Source organism: Triturus cristatus, chromosome 4_1 (genome assembly GCF_964204655.1).
Source record: "Triturus cristatus chromosome 4_1, aTriCri1.1, whole genome shotgun sequence".
Lineage (NCBI taxonomy): Eukaryota > Metazoa > Chordata > Amphibia > Caudata > Salamandridae > Triturus > Triturus cristatus.
In genome coordinates, this window is record NC_140585.1 from 619,593,997 (window position 1) to 619,614,846 (window position 20,850).

A 20,850-nucleotide genomic window follows, 5' to 3' on the forward strand; every position below is an offset into this window, starting at 1 on the left:
CAGCCTATAAGCTCTCTTATTCCATGACCTTGTAACCCCATCCATTCCCCCGCCTTCATCCACTGCATAATAGTAGTTCTCAGAATGTTTTCTTTCATTTTCAGGACTGACTCTTGCTCTGCCTTTTATTAAGGTTCTTCATATAGAAACATTAATTCTTAAAGCCTTAGCATGCCTCAGAGCTGTATAAAGTTAAAAACAAAAAGCTGTCACAAAACAATAATGCTAGAAAGATATTTACTTGATGAACTCCATCTCCTTCTACACCAGAAGGATTGGCCAAACATCTGGGTTAATAAAACAGCTGTCCATGGTACAATCTTTCTTAGAAAATAAGATTCTTTACTTTCCCATTTACTTTTTGTGACACCAAGAAAAGGTGCAATGTCATGCTTCTTCCACTGTTTTAGCATTTTAAGAACTGCATTGGTTCTTTGCATTTTATAATCTTTAGTTGACCACAGATTAAGTCCTGTGTATAGATATTGGAATCTGTTCAGAAGAGTCTAAACATTGATAAGCACACTTCATTAAGTACACTTATTGTAAAACCTAGGGATCGTCATGTCCCTTTGAGTAAAGAAAACATATCCCACGACATTTCAATAATTAAAATCTTTTACATTCTGTCAATTCGTTAAGGACTCTGTTCTAATCATATCACATTAGTGCACCTCGGTGACTTCTGTTGCTGCATGTTGATTTGGAAGCCATTTGACTCCTTTGTAAATGAAAACGATAATCCCCCTGATCAAAATCTATAACCTGAATATTTTATACTAAATAAACATTGTCTCTTCCATTACACTTGTCATTATTAGAGACAGCACTGAGCTTTAGCTAGCTATCTAAGTCCAAGATCTGTTATTCTGTTACATATTAGACTTTTTTTAAATGAGAAAATTTCACTTGGATATATTTGGCATCTCAATTATTTCTCTAATTTAACTTTTATATCTAACTTTTCTTTCAGATCATACCTCACGCCTGTCAGAGATGAGGAGTCTGAATCCCAAAGAAAAGCCAGATCTAGGCTAGCTAGACAATCTAGAAGATCAACACAGGTACGCTGCTCAGTATCTTGATTTTGGATACATTGCAAAAATGTTTAAATATATTGCAACTTTTAGATTGTGGCAGTAATTGTAATGGGACAGCAAGTTTGCTATACATTTATCATGAAGTGCTTTTATGATATACTGCTCTTAGTAAAAATCTTCAGTGTAAGTTGTTTTTCTCTCAACTCTTTTACATTTTCCAGCTTTCCCCTTTAAAGTTTGTAATTTTTAAAGGTCCTATTTTTTGTTTTGAGTTTAGCTGAAGTCTTCCTACTATTCCTTCATTGGTCCTATTTTCTCTTTGATGTATATCCATTTTGCATTGGCATAATTATCCATAACTGATTAACGGATACTTTTGTTTGTCTTACAGATAGTTTATCTGTTGAAGTGATATGTGAAATAATCTTTCAGTGATGTGACAGACAGTGAAAACTAGTTGCTGTACTAAGCTGGGCTTTTTTTGAAAGTGAAAACTCTGCCCTGTTGTGTTCTACATGTTTAGGTCCCAACCGGGAAAGCGGGCCTAAGACGGTTATGACTCTGACACAATAGGAAATCTTTTTTTTGGTCAATATGTTTGTGATTCCAGACAGAAATTTAATTTTTTAATAGAATACCATTGCCATGTATTATTTATTTCTAGCAGTTCACTGTAAAAAAAATAGTACCAAAATTGCTTAGTATTATACTTCAAAGAATACGATTGTTCTGAACCTACCTGGAATGTGGCGTAGTTAAAATATCTGTGAAACATTCTAGAGACTTCCCTGGACAGCTAGTATGCTGTCATAATCCCATTTCAGCATGAGGTAAATTCCAAGGTATGAGTGCAGTATCATGACTAAAAGTTTAAAGAGTTTGGTGTTTTTATAATATGCTAATGTCGCCCAATTTTAAAGCGCTTAAATTTTATACCATAGAAGTCTTAAATGACTTTGTGCCAATTTCACAATGAGGTAATGTTTGCCTTGGTGTTGATGTCCTATTACTTAACTATTTTTCGTTTAAGATAGTATATAGAAGAATATAAAACGTGTGGTAAACCGGTAAGGTGGAGTAATTTCCAGCAGGTACATAATTCAATTTGTTAATTTTTTTGGGAGGTTCATGCATAGTGTTTAAACAGTCACACAAGTGTGGTTTTGGGCTTGAAGGCAACTGGGAAGACCATACGTTTATAGATCTACAGCTTCCAACTCATAAAGCCCCAGAAAAGAGAAGTGGTGTCCGAAATTGAGTTTGAAAAGTGGAGACATTTCCGAAGCATCGCCATTCCGCTTAAAATGGGAAATGTCTGTGGAGATTTTTGGAAGAACAATGGCATTTCTTATGAGTTTGTTCTGGTGAACTGGGAGAAAGACTGCCTCTGAAGAAAAGTGTGCTTGTTGGGAAGCATTTTATTTAAAATTCCTCAGACGAGGAATGCGTCCATTGCTACGGAGTGGAGAGGTGAAAGTATCATCCTTAGTGCAGAGAGATAAGCTCAATTAGTTAGATCAGCTGATCAGTAACTGTAGCTTTAAGTGTGTGCTAGCAGGGCCAAGATGGCACACATTTGCTGGTGAGGCATGGCACTTGTACCACATTATCGGACAATAATCCTGGTTGCCAGCAGACAGCTGCTCCTCCCTGCACCATCTGCTTCACCAGTTTGTCTGGAACATATATAGCCGCTCCTAGGGTGATTTGAGGGATTGGGATCGGAGCAGCACCAGAGGCCTAGCTTGAGCCTATACCCGTGCGGTATTCAGACCATGGGTGGAGAGATGCTGGGCCCTGCTGACAGTGCGGTGCGCTGTGGCGTAGCGGGTCCCTACTGAATATCAGCTGGTTGCGGTGACAACCTGCTGTCCTGGGTGGACTCCTGGTGGTGACTGACTGATGACACCCCCACGGACGTGGTGACTCTATGACACTGGAATGCGGGGGCCCTCCGTGATGATGCGAGATACTGGGGGCCCGATGAAAACCTACCCAATGCTTGCAGTACCCCCCTATGACATTGTGAGCAGGGGAGGTTGGTACAACTAGTTTGTAACGCTAGTTGTTCCTGGCATGCGTCTGATGTGTTGAGCCCGGGGCCGTATAGGGCCTAGGCTTGCCCGTGAGTGACATCCATGTGAGCTGGAGACGCTGCACCTGGGGAATACCTGCCTGCCTTGGCCTGGTGAGTGCAGCTCTGGCACGGTGGGGTGAGACGCATAGCGTGACGACCATGGAGCGCTCCTAGGTGGCGTGGTTTACCACTGCGGGGCTCGGGATAGAGTGGGGCTCAGCCTCCCACCACCACTACTACGACGGGCCCGACACTGAGCTGTCACATGGGATATATGCAGCTATCCTTGCTGAATCAGCAGCATGTATGACGCCAAAGGTACACTCCTCACTTACTTGGGGCCCGGGGGTCTGATCAGGGCTGACCACACCGTTGAGGAACATTGTGACAGTTGCCGTAGACGCTGGTGCCCAGGGGTAGGCTCGGGCCTAATTCTTACTGTTGCCTATTTGTGACAGCTGCACAATCTTTGGACTTTCAGGGGGAATTGAATGTGGTCCTGGCTGCTGTGCCTCACACCTCAACAGTAAGTTGGCAAGCACGAGCCGCCGCTTGGGTAAAATTTCAACTTGAGCGGCAGGAAGATCAGCGTGAATGGCAGTTCACGCTGCACTCCGCCACTTGCGGAACTCCAGAGCATTTTTTTTGTCTCTTCGCGAAGTTCTGCGGAGCAGAACTCCACGAACTCTGCCCAGGCCTAGTCAGGTTAGACCATGGGATAGGCACACCTGAGTTGGCACAGTATGTTACGCTATTAGAGCAGTAGCGCTGTTATAATTACGCTGCCCATTCAGTTAAAACTCACACAGAGGTGGACAGGACAGGCTCTTTCCTAGCCTGGCTGATCCATCAGGATCGTCCTAGCAGACCTATCAGAGGACTGCGCTCTACTGTGAGCTCTCTTCTCTATTCTCAGAGAGAAATTCATGACAAACTGACCCATCACTAGACCCTCCTATATCACTCACTCACAAATGCAACTCCAGAGGCCCTCCCCTCCTTTATTGCTCTTCTGAACTTGCCCCAGCTTGCGTAGGATCAGAGGCAGAATCTAGACGAACCACTCACACCCTTTGAAATAAGTGAAGTGATAAGGTCGTGGCAACAAGTAGAGCCCGGGTGGCCTGTCTGTGTAGTTCTGTAAGGCATATGCCTCGTTGCTGGTGCCCCGCCTACAAGCTCTGCATGCTGAGGCATTGGAAACCTCCTTGCGCGAGGCACTCTTGATTCCATTACCAAAACCTGGTAGAGACCTGGAAGCCCCAAGCTTCTACCGACAGTTGACCCTCCTTAACCACAGCTTATAAAATTCTGGCAAAGGTGTTAGCAGATAGACTCTCCCTGCTGACTCCAGCCTTAATATACCCAGATCAAATTGGGTTTGTCCCGTTCCGCACCACCTCCCTCAATATGCTGCGCTTTTTCCGCATCCAGAAATACGCCACAGCTGCTTGACCCCTTGCTGGCTGTTGGGTGCTGGATTTGGAGCGTGCTTATGAGTCTCTCGAGTGGCATTACATGCTGACTGTGTTGCCTACAGCTTTGGAGACAGGTTCATTGGCTATGTCTGGCTACTATACACGTTACCGCTGGCCAGGGTGAAGACTTGCCTCTTATATCTAAACCTATTGGCATAGGGCTCAATACAAGGCAGGGATGTTCCCTCTCCCCACTGTTGTTTTCCTTAGCTGTGGAACATCTAGCGGCCCACCTCCGCACCCAGGGAGGCGAGTGGGGCATACCATTGGGTGACAGCACTCACGCAGTATATATGCAGACGGTCTGCACTCCCCTTGACGGTGACTGGTCGATTGGCATTACTTAAAATGTTTGCGCTCCCCTGCCTCCTGTGTTATTTTGTGAACTTACCCATACATATCCATATATCCTTTTTCTTCTTGTTTGAGAGGGTCATGAGGGATTTTCTCTGGAATCATTCCAGTTGTCGAGTGGCGTTTGCGAAGTTATACCAACCCATAGATTGGGGTACCATTGCAGTGCCCAACTTTGAACAATACTACCTAGCCACACAGCTTCTGTGGGTGGCATGATGACTTTGCTTCGCAGCTATCGGACACCACCACGTTACTACCACCCCAGAGCTAGTCCAGTCTTTTGCAGCTCTTTCAACCTTGTTCCCGAGCCCCACTGTCACAACCTATATTATTGCAGGTCCGCTAACGCTGTTATAGAGACAGCCTACATATCACACATATGACCTCTCCTTATGCCCTAGCGCTTGGTATATTGAGCAAACCTCGCGGAGCAAGGTTCACAAGCAGAGTGGAGCTAAGTGTGTGGGAATCCCAGTCAATGGGTGACCACTACAGGGATGGTGCACTCTTACCCTATGACACTCTAGCTGCGGAAGACTGACTCCCCTGGGACAGTTATTACTTCATGCTTCCCTCATAGGGTCACCGAGTCTTAGCTGGGGAGATTTGATAAACGAACCACCAATAAACCTTACCATACAGTATCCACATACCCTAAGACGAGGCAAGCACCTTATCCGCTGGCTAGCCGGATCACTCAGGACACACATCGCACTGTCCTCATGCCATAGTGCAGTAGATGGGAGGTGGATCTCGGCCATCCTAATATTGACAAGTAATGAATGGGATACTGTGCTAGAAGGCCTTGTCAGAATCCCTTGAAATTCCTGGTTTCGATTGACCCAACTATATATTTTACATAGAACATATCTTACCCCTGGCTGCGATCATTCACCAACTAGGCGCAGCAGAAAGCACTGCCTTGCATAGAGAGGGCAACTTGGGAATCAGGAAATATCCTATTGCCACATACTGAGACGCACTCAGGTCAGGCTGCTTAAATACTGAAAAGCTTGCTGCCTCTTTAGTTCACAGTGGTCATTCTGACAGGGAAGATGTAGATCGTGCTGGGAATCGAGACGCAGCTCCAGCTAATTGTGATTCCATTTCACACACCGCTCTTATCAGCAACCTTATCTCTGTTGGAATGTTCATAGGCATAAGAACATACACTCACCCAACCGAATATAAATATAATGCACGTAGTTTCGGAGAAATATGAACTGTTTATTGGGCAAATGCGTTGTAGGTGGCCATGTAAAAAGGTTACAATTACTGTTTGGATCTGTAATTACAAGCGTATTTTGCCTGGAAGATTTGCCTGTGATCGCCAATTGAAGCTTCTTATGTATACCAGTGTAAAACTGTCCAAGCATATATATCATGGTGTTATTGGAGACTCTGCATATTGTAATCACCCCGGAAAAGGTCAATGCACTGTTCAAGCAAAACTACCTCTATATGCAACATGACGCTGTTCATGTTTATTTTTGCCCAAAAAAATCAATAAGATCAATTTAAACAAAAAAAAATGAATCAAGTGGACCACCACAGCTAAGCTTTGGAGAGCATAGATTCCCACAACTGCATTGTTGTGGAGTAGATGGGAGCCATCGCAACTGAGTCTATTAAGGCTAAAAAGGATTGGCAGCTGCAGTATAGTCAATAAACCAGTTGGCGAGCTAAGGAGAGACCAAGTCCAGGCAAAGACCTAAGGATGACAGATCCATAAAACCCAATGATTGGAGCCTCCTACATACATTCAAAAGCTCAAAGTGCTAACGGAGAGACGATAATACTCAAGTGACCAACTTAAAAAAAAGAAATGAAGATTTGAATAAATTATCCAAAGAGAGAGATTAGAAAAGGTATATGTGTTTGCTACACATAGATGCCATGTTGCTCAAAGCTCTCAGTGGGAGCATGGTTGATTCTATTTACTACACATGATAAGTGAAAAGTCCTATGAACATTGTGACCTAGCAAAGAGGGGGTGGCATGCTCTCAGTAAGTTTATCCAGGTATGGAACAAAGATATTTTCCACCACCTCAGAACAGAAGGGCGATATATGACCAGAGAAATGACTGCCCAGCAGCACTTAGAGGCAAGGAATGGATAGGCACAAAGCAATAGTGATGACAGCAAATCCAACTTTAACACTTAGACCAAGTTAATGCTGGACTCTCTACTCAGAACTTACACCATCCTACTCACATGCGTCCACTTCTTTACCATCAAAGAAAACATAATGAAAAGGACAAGGTCAGAAGTGGGACATTTTCATATTCAGTTATTTCAAGATCTGTCAGCCTCAAAATCTCAGGAGGAAACATCATGAAAGCTGTTGACCAACTATTTGAAAAAAATAAATTAATAGAAAAGAAATTGCAGGTGTTGACAGTACTCTTGTTATAAGAGAAAGCATGAGACAGTGGTTGGTCAGTCTTCTAGACCAACTGAGTCTGATGCCAAAACCCATAGGGTAATGAAGTAAGATTCAGAGTTCAATTGGTGCAGCAAAACCATGAGTCAGATGATGCACAGATCTGTGAAAGGAGAATGTTAGAAATCTTTTTACCAAACCAATGTAACAACGAAAACGTCTAAATAAATTCTTCTAACCGCAGACTCTTGTGAATATTCCCCAGGCTTCAAACTGGATCTGGACACTTTAAAGCAGTAGTCCTACTCGATAGGTAGGTGGGATTGTGCAGTTCTGAGCTAACTTTCTCTCTGGAAGTAAAGAACAGATCCGCATAAGCACCACCCGTGCGCACTGGTGTTACTTCCTTTGTTTCATGCCTTCAGACGTGTCCGCCCCTTTGTTAGAAATCACTACACAGTGCACAAGGGAAAATATCACCCCCTCGGGGTTAAGCCCCGTAGAGACTGTCTCAATCAGGTGTCTGTGATTAGCACTCACAAAATATGCTTATGGTGCTTGGGGTGAGAGCACGATTCCAGGGCCTGCGACAACTGTCCTCCGATGGATCCAAAAGTCATTTGGAACCAAGAGGCGACGTTTTATGCCACCTACCATTGAAATACTTCATGCCGAGATGAGTCCAAGTTGAACGGAAAGTCCCATTCCCAAAGTGGTTCCTGCAGCATATCCTGGTTGCGGTTGAAATCTTCTGGTAAGTTGAAGAAGAAACACAAAAAAGTCCAAGCAGGAATCTGCCCCTCTCCCCCACCATCCAAATACAGTGAGAGCATCATTGTGTTACCTGGCTTGCTTCCGATCTCCATCAGAGTTGGTTAAGATTCTGGTCTCAATGCACCTTGAATTTCTGGGTCTGTTGGTGATGATGCAGCCAAGTAGAGGCATCCCGGAAGGCCATTCTGTGTGCTTTTGGCACTTTATGGGTTCCCGCTGGCATTCATTTTGGCCCGAAGAATCCACATAAGCCTCCAGTTTGCTTCACCTGGTGGGCCTGACCATGGCCTCGTTAGTAGTCTTTGAACCCACATCGGGTTCAACACCGACACCAGTGTCTACTTAGGTTCTTGTAACAACAGTTGCGCTTTTCCGCTGTGAAGCATCCTTTTGGTGCACTGCTGGGATCACAAATGGAAAATTTCAATCAATTTAATTCCAAATCATGTGGTAATTTCATTTGAAATTCTTTATTTGTCTCCAAAAAGAAATATTTCTCATATTGTAATAGTCTGTGTTATCCATGTATTAACACAATTCATATGAATCACTGGGTGGACATCAAATGAACGTTACATATATCCCTAATGCTTTTTCAGACATCTCGCTGCCCTTCATCAGGGGTATGTTCCTGAAAAACAAAAAAATCAAGGAGAAAGTGAAATGACTGGTAAGGATGTGGGCGACCCACTTCACCAGGTGTCCAATCTTTGTGTGTTAGTTATGGTAATGAACAATCGTTAATTTAGGCGTAGTCTCGTCTTACGTGTATGCTCGATGGGAGGAATCTTCATGTGCAGTTACAAAGAAAAAGAAGAGAAAATGTCCAGTGTGGACAGCATGCTTTAACTGTTAAAATAGAATTTACATGAGTTGCATGTAACTATGTCCAACTGTCAACGACCGATGAATGGTATCGATGTTGACTCAAAGTACAAGTTATATGAGGTATCAAGACCTCATAACATTCCGAATAGTGGGGGCGTTGTGTGGTTATGAGCCGACGTGCAAGTTACAAAAGTGTCCTGGTGACCTGTGCTGCTAAAATGGTTTTGCCGGTGATCTCTGAATCGAACATCGCGTGTTAATAGCGAGTGTGTCGTTGGGCACATATTATTCATGCCCATTAGCCGGCTCGAAAGCACAGGTACTTGGTGCTGCTATAATGGTGACATCAGTAAGCCGGTAATCAATAAACTCTAACATCACGTGTGATTACAAGTGGTGGGTATCTCATTGTGTGCATGTTGTTGACGCTTATACTATTAACCGTCAACGTGCAAGTTTAACAAAGTGCATAGATAACCGGTATTGTGAAATATTATGCCGGTTTCACCCAATTCGAACTCCTGTGTAACACGTGCAGTAAATACCTTGTTAGGATGCTTTGGGTTCAGTTGAATAAAACACGTGGTGTTTCCCCATTGGTAATCGCCATTCGTGTGACCCGATGTTGGGGGAATAGAAATAGACATGGATAGCAAAAAATGTGCAAATGGCTGCCACCCTTGAATGGGTGTTTACGTTATGTATGACATGATGTGAATTTAGGTACAGAAAGAAATGTAGACCGAAGTGTCGTGGTGTAATATATGTATGCATTGTGTATTATATAGATAGTAATAATTCACAGTGGTAAATGGAAGAAAGAAAGATCAGAAAAAAGAAAATGTATTAAGTAATGTAGCTGGAAAAAGTGTGGGTAAAGTGAAATATGAGTGTATAAAAAACCAAATATCAACAACAAATGTGTGATTATAGTAACATCATAATTGTGGGACTGCATAGATGCCTTGTGTAGCATCATTCAAGTTAAGAGGAATGTGAAAAGGTAAAAGTCAACAGCATAATGAGAGAAAAAACAGTATAGAGCGAGATGAAACCACCCAGTGAACTAAGATGAAAGACGGAAAGGAAAAATAACTCCAGGAACTTATAAAAAGCAGCTATATTCAATGCGGTCATTGAGGCCGTTTAGCATTAGAGTGTTCAGCCATTTTATCCAAGAGGTTTCTAGTTGTATCAAGAATTTACGATTGTCTTTTCCTTCTTTTAAATTCACTTTTTCCAAGATCAGGAAACGTTACTAGCTGATGTTATGATTTTGTGCCAAAATGTGTACCATCAGGACAGATTTGGTGTTTTTGTTTCTGATAATACTCTTGTGTTCATTTAATCTTGTTTTTACTTTCCATTCGGTTTTGCCCACTTAAGGTAATCTATTTGGACATTTGAGTAAATACACCACGTTTTTCTAATCACATGTGGCTGTGGTGAACAGTCTTATTTTATGGCCCTTGGTAGTGTAGAAGTGGACCTCAGCTTAGGTCTACCAGTGCAAGGGGTTTGCCCTTCTCTGCACAGAGTGCTCAGACCAATAGGAAAGTTGGCACAGAAACTGGAATAGAAAATACAAAGTTTAATAAACCTCATAAGGTGGAACTACATTCACACAGCACCCTTGGGTAAAGCATTAAAGTAGCACACCGAACCGAAGGGGCATGGTCCTTTTATACCCACACAGGGGCTCAAAAGAGGGCGCTACAAGTACAAGAGAAGGTTTTATGTACATATAAGGTCATATAGAAATGCACAGTCGACAAGTAGGAGGAGTTAACAGTTTGCCAATGCTAGTAAACACATCTTGACAGTTAATTACTACTAACAGCTGCAAGGACAGCTGAAAACTCACTGGTCATGTGCAAAGGTGGAAGATGCTAAATATAGTTCGTTTCTAGGCAGATTACAAGAGCAGTCAACACTGAGGGAGGACAAAGCGCATGGTGAGCACATGGCAGCACATGGCAAACAAAATGGCTGCCAGAAATACAAAATGGATTCCACAAAATGGACAAGATAGCCTCTAAATACAAGATGGATTGATGGTGTTGCCTTTAATGACATTGTTGCAATTGCTGCAATTAAAGCATGGCACAGTACCTTTGTGTGTTTTGATTACTACACTCATCTTCTTTGCTCTCAGTAGTTCAGTGAGGTTTTTACTCCTTTCGTAGGCGAACAAAGGTATATCTATGAATAATCCATTGAAATTTGGTTCCAGTTGGAGCATGGCCCAATATTTGAGGATGATTTTTTTAAGTCCAATGTTTTCCTTGGAGAACTTGGATACCGTTGCCATTCTGTTAGATTTTGTTTTAGTTTTTTGAGTAGTCAATAATTGAGTACGAGAAACAGTTGATGCTCTGGTTGTAGCTGAAGTGAGTATGTTGGTGGGATACCCTCCATCTATGATTCGGTCTATCATGCTGGTCATGTTGGATGTGAGCTGGTTTGGATCAGACACAATTCTTTTTACTCTCAAGTTGTAAGTACGGCAGGTGGATTTTTAGTGCGTTCTGGTGGAAACAGTTAAAATGCAGCAAGTTGTTACGATCAGTCTCTTTCCTGTACAAGGTGGACTCCAGTTGCTGGTTGTTGATGTAAATTATTACATTAAAAAAATTAATCATCAGATTGTTAATACCATAAGTGAAACTGATACGATTGTTCACTTGGCTCAAGGCTTCAATGGCTAAGGTTAGATCTTCCTTGGAACCCTGCCAGATGACAAAAATATCATCTATGTACCTCAGGAATGTCCGCAAATGCGTGATCCATACCCATTTAATATTTTCGAGTCTGACCAGGACACACGGCACCCAAAGCGAAAATGTCTTATGATGAGATATCAAATTTAACAAACAGGCGGACACCTTCATGTTCACTGAAAATTAAGTATGTCAATAAGAGGGGGGGGGGCAGGGGGGGGGGACCAAGAGCTAGTTAAAGGTCCAGTGCCTGTGCTCCAGACGTTAAGCGTAACTGCACAAGGGTGAGGACACTGTTCCTAAGGAGGTGTGCAAAGTATTGCTCACTGCTAAAGGGAAAGAGAGACAAAAAGAGCGAGGGGGATAGGGGTACTAGGTGTACTAGGCCTTGGACTCAATCATGAAAGGGAAGAACAAGTCTTGTCCCTTGTTGCCCTCACACACCTCGAAGGATGTCATGCTTCATCATCGGGCAGTTGCTCCTAGTCAGGCCAGCGCTGCAATACCCTACGGGTCCCCCGAAGGGTCACTTTGTCGGAGATCTTCTGCGAACTGCAGTCTGGTGCATGCGGGTGTGCAGGGGGAGTCCTAAGTGAGGAGTGTGCAGAGTGCGTGCAGTGGTTAAAATTAAATAAGGGTTACCAAAGGTATATGTTTTAATATGGCGTTACCTATGTCAAAGTAAAAAACCCGTAGGTCAAGTGCTGCCCCCAAAGCGTAATGTGCCTGGGTAACTCAAAGGTCCCGTAGGATCTGTGGCGTTTATATCAAGAATTATATATATATACAGACAGGGTATAGTCGCCCTCTAAGGTGCTCAGGGCAGGCCCAAACCTGAGCACCTTAGAGGGAGACTATACCCTGTCTGTATATATATAATTCTTGATATATTTTCTCTGCTTGGTGCATCACTTTTTACCACGTGCACTGCACTACACGACACTTAACGCACACCTGGTCTTGAAGAAGCGCCACAGATCCTACGGGACCCCAGAGGCGCGAAACATGTTGACCTTTTGAGTTACCCAGGCACATTACGCTTCGGGGATAACACTTGACCTACAGGTTTTTTACTTTGGCACGGGTACTGCCATATTAAAACCTATACCTTTGGTAACACTTAGTCAATTTTAACCACTGCACGCACTCTGCACACTCCTCACTTAGGACTCCCCCTGCACACCCGCATGCACCAAACGGCAGTTCGCAGAAGATCTCCGACAAAGTGACCCTTCGGGTGACCCGTAGGCCATTGCAGCGCCGGCCCGACAAGGAGCAACTGCCCGATGATGAAGCATCACATCCTTCGAGGTGTGTGAGGGCAACCAGGGTCAAGACTTATTCTTCCCTTTCACTAGGCCTAGTACACCTAGTACCCCTATCCCCCTCTCTCTTTTTGTCTCTTTTCCCTTTAGGAGTGACCAATACTTTGCACACCTCTCTAGGAACAGTGTCCTCACCCTTGTGCATTTACACCAAAAATGAAGTACAATGTATTTATTCACTCATCGGTGAAATTGAAACGAAAACTACTAGCTCAGGATCAGTCCAGAGCAACAATTGTTGTACTTAAGAAATAGCGAGATAAGCCAGTGGCTACATGCCAGCACACTCATCGGGTATCCTTGTGTAACTGTTTTTTCATATTTCACTTTACCCACACTTTTTTCAGCTACATTACTTCAGAAATGTTCTTTTCTTTTTTCCATTTACCACTGTGAATTATTATAGTCGATATAATACACATTGCATACATATGTTACACCATGACACCTCAGTTTACATTTCTTTCTGTACCTAAGTTCACATTATGTCATACATAGCGTAAACACCCATTCAAAATGGTGGCCATTTGCTCATGTTGCGCTATCCTTGTCGATTTCTGTTCCCCCAACATCGGGTCACACGTTTTGTGATTACCAAGGGGGAAACACCACACTTTTTAATCTACTGAACCCACGGCATCCTGACAAGATATTTACTGCACGGGTTACACACGAGATCGAATTGGGTGAAACCGGCTCAATATTCCCACAATACCGTTTACCCGTGCATTTTGTTAAATTTGCGTGTTGACGGTTAATATCTGAAAGAAACACGTTAGTTAGATTCCTCACCTTAGAATATCCCCAGGTGTCAGGCTGGATCCGGAAAGATTTTTTGTAGCAATACCCCTTGTGCGTCGCTAGGCGTCGTCTGCGGCTCCGCGTCAGTCGTTGGCGTTGTGCGCCGGAATGGCGTCGTCAGAGTACTTCGATGCCGCCCTCGCGCGCTGACGTCAGTTCTTCTTTTTCCGCGCCAGACCGCGCCGATCCGGGAAGAGCTTACCCCTTAGTCAATTTTTGACTAAACTTTTTTGACTCTTTTTGGTCTTATGTCGACTCGACTCTGGTGCCGGTAGGATGCCCGGGTTTAAAGCCTGTGACTCCTGTCATCGACTGATGTCGGTGACCGACCACCATCGCCGGTGCCTTTACTGCCTGGGGGCCGACCACGACGCGGAGTCGTGCCCCGATTGTCTATTATCAGCATCTAAAAGACACATTAGTGATAGATTCCTTACCTTAGAATATCCCCAGGCTTCAGACTGGATCCAAAAGATTTCGTCAGCATTACCCCTGCGCGCCGGCAGGCGTCGTGTTACGGCTCCGCGTACGTCACTGTCGTCGCCGCCGAGATGACGTCATTAGAGCTACTTAGACGCGCCCACGCGCGCTGACGTCAGTTCTTTCTTTTTCCACGCAGCAGCACAGATACGTGAGAGAGCGGGACCCCTAGTTAAAAGTTTAACTTGGTTTCTAACAACTTCTTTTGTCGTGTGCTTGTATTCTGGTGCAATAGAGATGCCCGGCTTTAAGTCCTGTAGGGCCTGCCGCCGCAACATGTTGGTGTTAGACCGTCACGACATGTCTCTTCTGCTTGGGGCACGCCCTTGACCCTAAGGCGTGCCCTGATTGACGTGCCATGGCGCCGAAAGCTTTGCGGGAGCGTTCCCGAAAGTTGTTGGAGGTCTGGCAATCGGTTCTGCACCGATCAAGGTCCCGAACCCGTGGAAGGTCAAGGGACCGCTCGTGGAGCCATCAGCATCACTCGGCACCTTAAAAAGTAGAAGCGTTGTCGCTCTTCTTCTACCCCTCACAGGTTGTGGGACGCGGTGGAGGGGGCGGGCGGTCACTCCCCGCGGCTCTGTTGGAGCCTCCGCCGTTGCCTGCAGTCTACCCTCCCTTTCCGGGGCTGCATGCGACTTCGGACGAGGTGCAGGCCTTTATGTCAGCCTTAGACATTTGTTTGCCCCGCCCGGTCCCTCTGGAGCGCCTTCGGGCTCCGCAGATCTGCCTTGTTTTCCCCCGTATCACCTCTGGCCTCAGCTATGCTGGCACCATACCCTGCGGCGCTGCCAGTCTGGCCTCGGACCGGTTGCCGGCACGTGCTCTGGCTTAGGTGCCGACTCCGGCCCTGGATCCGGCGCCGGACGCGGCGCTGCCGCTGACACCGGACGGTGCCGACCCGGGACTTGTATCTTACCTTCCCATTCCATTTCTGAGAAGGAAGTTTATACCGTTTCCCAAGGCTCCTCGTCCTTACCGGCCCCTTCAGCAACCGGTGGGCGAAGGGGAATACTGGGAGGGGTCTGAAGACCCTCTTGCAGCTCAATGCAAGGATGAGCCTGAGTGGGAAGGCGATGTGGAGGGTCCAGTGGATCTGGATTTCTCTCCACTCCCTGGCAGTCTGTCCCCTTCTTCTGTGGCCACGGAGGAGGTTGGGACTTTTTGGGTGGTTTTACGTCGGGCAGCTGAGGCTCTTAACCTCGAGCTCCCTTCTGTACCTATCAGGACCAATCTCCTGACTGAGGTCCTGCAGCTGCAGTCCTCCTCTGTGGAGCCGTTACTGCCTTCAATGAAGCGCTTACTGATATCTTGTTGAGCACCTGGATTAAACATAACACAGGAGTCACTGTGGACAAGGGTGTGGCACGCCGCCATCGCCAGGCGACCCCAGCTTTCTCATTCAACACCAGACGCCTGAGAGTCTGGTTGTCCAGGCTTCTGCCTCGCCGAGTGCATTCCCTTCTGCTCCTCCGGACAAGGAATTAAGGAAATGTGTGCACTTAGGGAAAAAGATTTTCACATCTGCCAGCTTTGGGTGGCGGGCGGTGAATACTGCGTGCCTGCTAGGGCGCTATTCCCATTCTGTGTGGGACACTGTGGCACAGGTGCTACCTCAGTGCCCTGTGGAGGCATGGGTGGTTCTCTCCCAAGCCATTACCGAGGGGAGAGATGCTGCGAAATGTACTATTAATGTTGTGGGCTTGACACGCCCGATTCGCTTGGTAGGGCACTTTCCACAACAGTGGCGCTCCGTCATTATGCTTGGCTCCGCACTACTGGCTTCTCAAGGGATGTCCAGAACACTCTGTTGGACATGCCCTTTGACGATACACGCCTCTTCGGTGATAAGGCTGATAGCACCCTGGAACGTTTTAAGGGCTCTCGGGCTACGGCCCAGTCTTTGGGTCTCGCCACCACGTGTACTCCCTCTGGGTCCGCTTTTCGGTCCTTTCGAGGCCCAGGTCGGGGCGCTCAGGCGCGTTCTTTTCAGACCCACAAGTCTGCACAGTCTCAGCGCAGCCGCGGATGTGGGACGCGCCGTGGTGGATCCCAGGGACAGCGGACGGGTCAGTCAACCACGGCCCCCTCTAAACCTTCCTAGTCTGGTGTTTCAGGTCCACCTGATGCTAGTTGGTGGCAGGATTAGTCATCACCTTCCCCACTGGCGCTCCATAACCTCGGACAGGTGGGTTCTGCAAATAGTCCACAAGGGCTACTCCCTCCCCTTCGAATCTACCCCTCCGGCCATGCCTCCTCAGAACCACTGCATGTCTGGGGAACACTTGGCACTTCTCCAGCAGGAAGTTACGGCCCTCTTGGCCAAGGGGGCCATCGAGCGCGTTCCAACGCCAGAAGTAGGTCGTGGTTGTAACTCCCACTACTTCTTGGTTCCGAAGAAGGACAAAGGTCTGCGCCCTATCTTAGACCTCCGGAACGTCAATCGCTTCCTCCGAAAGGAGAAGTTCTAGATGCTCACGCTAGCTCAGGTCTTGTCTGCTCTAGACCCGCAAGACTGGCTGGTAGCGTTGGACTTGCAGGATGCTTATTTTCATATTCCCATCCTGCCAGCCCACCGGCATTACCTACGGTTCACGGTGAGCCATGAGCACATTCAGCTCACCGTACTCCCTTTTGGCCTTTACCAGCGCCCCTCGGGTGTTCACCAAAGTGATGGCGGTGGTCCCAGCTCATCAGGGGTTTCAGTCTTCCCCTATCTCGATGACTGGCTGTTGAAAGCAGGCTCGCCCCAGGCAGTCGTCTCCCACCTCCAGACTACGGCCAACCTCCTGCATTTGCTGGGGTTTTCCATCAACGTGCCGAATTCCCTCTCAGAAGCTTCTCTTCATCGGAGCGGTTCTGGATACGTCACAGTTTCGGGTTTATCCTCTCGAACAGCTAGTCCGGGACATTCGGGCTATGATTCCGATCTTTTAGCCCTGGTCCTGGGTTTCGGTCAGGAAGACACTGAGGCTGCTGGGCCTCATGGCCTCCTGCATCCTGCTAATCGACCATGCCAGATGGCATATGCGGGCTCTGCAGTGGGACCTGAAGTTCCAGTGGACGCAGCATCAGGGGGAACCTGTGCGACTACGTTCAGATCTCAGAGGGCACTGCACCGGACTTGCAGTGGTGGCTCACGAACCAGCGTTGGGTCAGCGGCAAATCCCTCTCCGTTCCCCAACCGGAGCACACAGTAGTGACTGACGCATCCCTCCTGGGTTGGGGCGGCCACATGGGAGAGGTGAAGATCAGAGGCCTCTGGTCTCCGGCGGAGTTCAAGCTCCATATCAAATTTTTGGAGCTCAGGGCGATCCTACTTACACTGAAAGCATCCCTTCCCTCTGTCATTGGGAGAGTAGTGCAGGTGTTCACAGACCACACCACCGCCATGTGGTACTGCAACAAGCAAGGCGGGGTGGGCTCGTGGACCCTATGTAAGGAGGCTCTACGTCTCTAGACGTGGCTGGAACGTCAAGGCATTTCCTTGGTGGTTCAACACCTGGCAGGTTCACTGAACGCCAGAGTGGACGAACTCAGCCGACAGTGCATGTTGGATCACGAGTGGCGTCTTCACTCAGAGGTGGTGCAAGGTCTCTTTCAGTAGTGGGGAGAATCTTAGTTAGATCTATTCACCACCGAAGAGAACGCGCAGTGTCAGCAGTTCTGCGCGTTGGAGTTTCCAAGGCGGCACCCGCTAGGCGACACTTTTCGTCGCGAGTGGAGTTGCGGTCTGTTGTACGCCTTTCTGCCTATACCACTTCTGCCCAGAGTGCTGAAGAAGATCAGGCGCGACCGAGCCCAAGTCATTCTTGTGGCACCGGATTGGGCTCGAAGAGTTTGGTATCCCGAGCTACTCAGTATGAGCGTGGTTCCCCCGATCCGTCTGCCTCTTCGGGAGGATCTCCTGTTGCAGCAACAGGGGACGGTCCTCCACCCGAACCTGTCCAGCCTCCACCTCCTTGCGTGGAGATTGAGCGGCGACAGATGATTCCATTTGACTTGCCTCCCGAAGTCTGTAATGTGGTTCTGGCAGCCAGGCGTCCCTCCACTAAAACGGTATACGCCTGTCAGTGGAAACAATTTGTGGCATGGTTCACAGCAAAATCTTTTGATCCTCTTGCTGCCCCTCTTTCTGAGGTCCTATCGGCGGGTGGATGAGCTCCAGGCTCTTTCCTGCAAACCTCCTTTCCTGGTGATTCATCCGGACAAGGTTGTGCTTCGCCCGCGTCCCTTCTTTCTGCCAAAAGTAGTCTTTGCCTTTCATCTTGGGCAAACTGTAACTCTGCCCACTTTCTTTCTGCCTCAGCACCCTTCAAGAGAAGAGGAGAGGCTCCACCATCTGGACACACAACGTGTGCTCTTGTTTTATCTCAACCGCACACAACAGTTCTGGGTAGATGCCCAGCTCTTTGTTGGCTACGTGGGTGCCAAGAAAGGCCGGGCTGTGCACAAGCGAACTATCTTACGATGGGTTGTCTTGTGCATTAAAGCCTGTTACTCTCTGGCTAAAAAGGAACCCCCGGTTGGGCTGAGCGCCCATTCTACCAGGTTGACAGCAGCTACTACAGCGTTGGGGTGTGGTGTCCCCCTGCAAGACATCTGTCAGGCAGCCACTTGGGCCTCGTTGCATACTTTCACTAAGCACTATTGCCTTGACAGTCCGGTCTGGAGAGACGGCTTTTTTGGCCGTTCAGTTCTCGGTGACTTTCTGGTGTAATCTCACTTCGCAGACCCACCACCGGGGTTGGTATTGCTTGGGAATGTATTGTAAGGTAAGGAATCTATCACTAACGTGTCTAGTTCAGATGCACACGTTACTTACTTGTGTAACGATATTTCTGTAAGAGACATTAGTTAGTGATAGATTTGCCCGCCCATCCTCCCCGTTCTGCGAACTGTTCTCTAGGGTTCAGGTCATCCATTTCAGGGCTCTATTTCTATTGCACCATTAGTCAGTCTCTGGCATAGCTCTGCGCTTCTGGCGCAGAAAAGTTCTGTACAGAACTGACGTCCGCGTGCGTGGGCGCGTCTAAGTAGCTCTGACGACGTCATCTCTGTGGCTACGACGCCAGCAACGTACGCAGAGCCGTACGAAGACTCCGGCCGACGCGCAGGGGTACTGCTGAGGAAAACCTTCCGGATCCAGTCTGACTCCTGGGGATATTCTAAGGTAAGGAATCTATCACTAACTAATGTCTCTTACAGATGTATCGTTACACAAGTAAGTAACTTGTGCGTCAACAACATGCACACAATGAGATACTCGCCACTTGTTATCACACGCGATGTTTGAGTTTATCGATTACCGGCTTCATTATGTCACTATTACAGCAGCACCGGGTACCTGTGCTTTCGAGTCGGCTAATGGGCATGAATAATATGCGCCCAACGACGCACCCCCTTTTCACACGTAGTGTTCGATTCAGATAAATTGATTGAAATTTTCCATTTGTGACCCAGGCAGTGTGCCAAAGGGACGCATCCCAGTGGGAAAGCGCAACTGTTACATTGATATACGTCTAGGATCAGAGGACGATACTTTACTGCACGCCAACCAACCTTTACATATTTGCTATCAAAATTCAAATAAACAAAGAATTATTACAGAGTGCGTCATCCATACCCATTTAAGACTTTGGTTCTTGCGCCACCATCTGCGCTCGTTCACTTTGCACCAATGCTAGTGTCCTCAATGCCAGACAAGGATTTGCGGCGTATTATGCAATTTGGCTGTGAGTAGGATCCACTTCAACTGAGGCTGCACCTGGGTCCCTCTGCAGTGTAGCCAACAATCTTTTGATTCTGACACTTTGTACTTACCACGTTGTAAGGCCCAAACTTTACTCGGTCATTTTGGCACTGACTCTGACAATTTTGTTGAGGACAAATTATAGCCCCAACTAAAAGATGCCAGTGTCCTGGATACTTCACCAGATACTGCCCATTTCTTCAGTGAGGCAAGCCTGAAGCTATATCTGTCCGCCTTTTGAAATTGGCCACCTTTACCAAAAGGTCCTACTGAAGCTCAAGAGGTCTTAGAAAACCAAAACTTTTCCATGTCCCAGCTTTTCGGACTTTCTTTGGTAGTTCCTCTTTGCTAATACTAAGGCTCCCAGGACGTCAAAGACAGCAATTAGTCTTCAGGACATACTCGACGAGAGGCCACCATCAAGGTCTACTCCTATTCCAGTTGTAACTGGTCTGCCGGTCGCTCTAGGAAAAAAGGCCTGTTGTACCTTATGTCCCTATAGACACACAGGAGGCCAGCCAACCAACCTTTGAATTCCACTTCTTACTCTCTGATGTAAGTAGAAGTAGGTCCAGCTCTTCAGCTATCCACACAGGTTACAGACTGGTCCAGTCCTCTTGTTCTTCCACAGGTTTAGCAAGTGTTCTAAGCGGCGGCAGGGGGTGTGGTGCTAATTAACAGTCCACTAGCCAGCAGGTACTATACACTTCTTAGCCAATGGGCTAAAAGTTCCCAAAGGCGCCAACCTTCCCACTTTAGCACATCCTGTCTGTCTCACTGCATACTATCCCACAGTGCACCATTCACAGTATGGGATGTGTTTAATTTAATGAG

At 46.7% G+C, this 20,850-nt stretch overlaps 1 protein-coding gene across 6 annotated transcripts in view; it reads left to right on the forward strand.

Annotated features, from left to right (window-relative positions):
* PPP1R12A (protein phosphatase 1 regulatory subunit 12A) overlaps window positions 1–20,850 on the forward strand; it is a 1,183,401-nt gene that overhangs the window by 742,360 nt on the left and 420,191 nt on the right. For all 6 annotated transcript variants that reach the window (XM_085652988.1, XM_085652990.1, XM_085652986.1 and 3 more), the window contains one exon: window positions 974–1,064. In XM_085652988.1, the coding sequence (XP_085509114.1) occupies window positions 974–1,064 (91 nt within the window). The remainder of the gene's footprint in view (window positions 1–973; window positions 1,065–20,850) is intronic.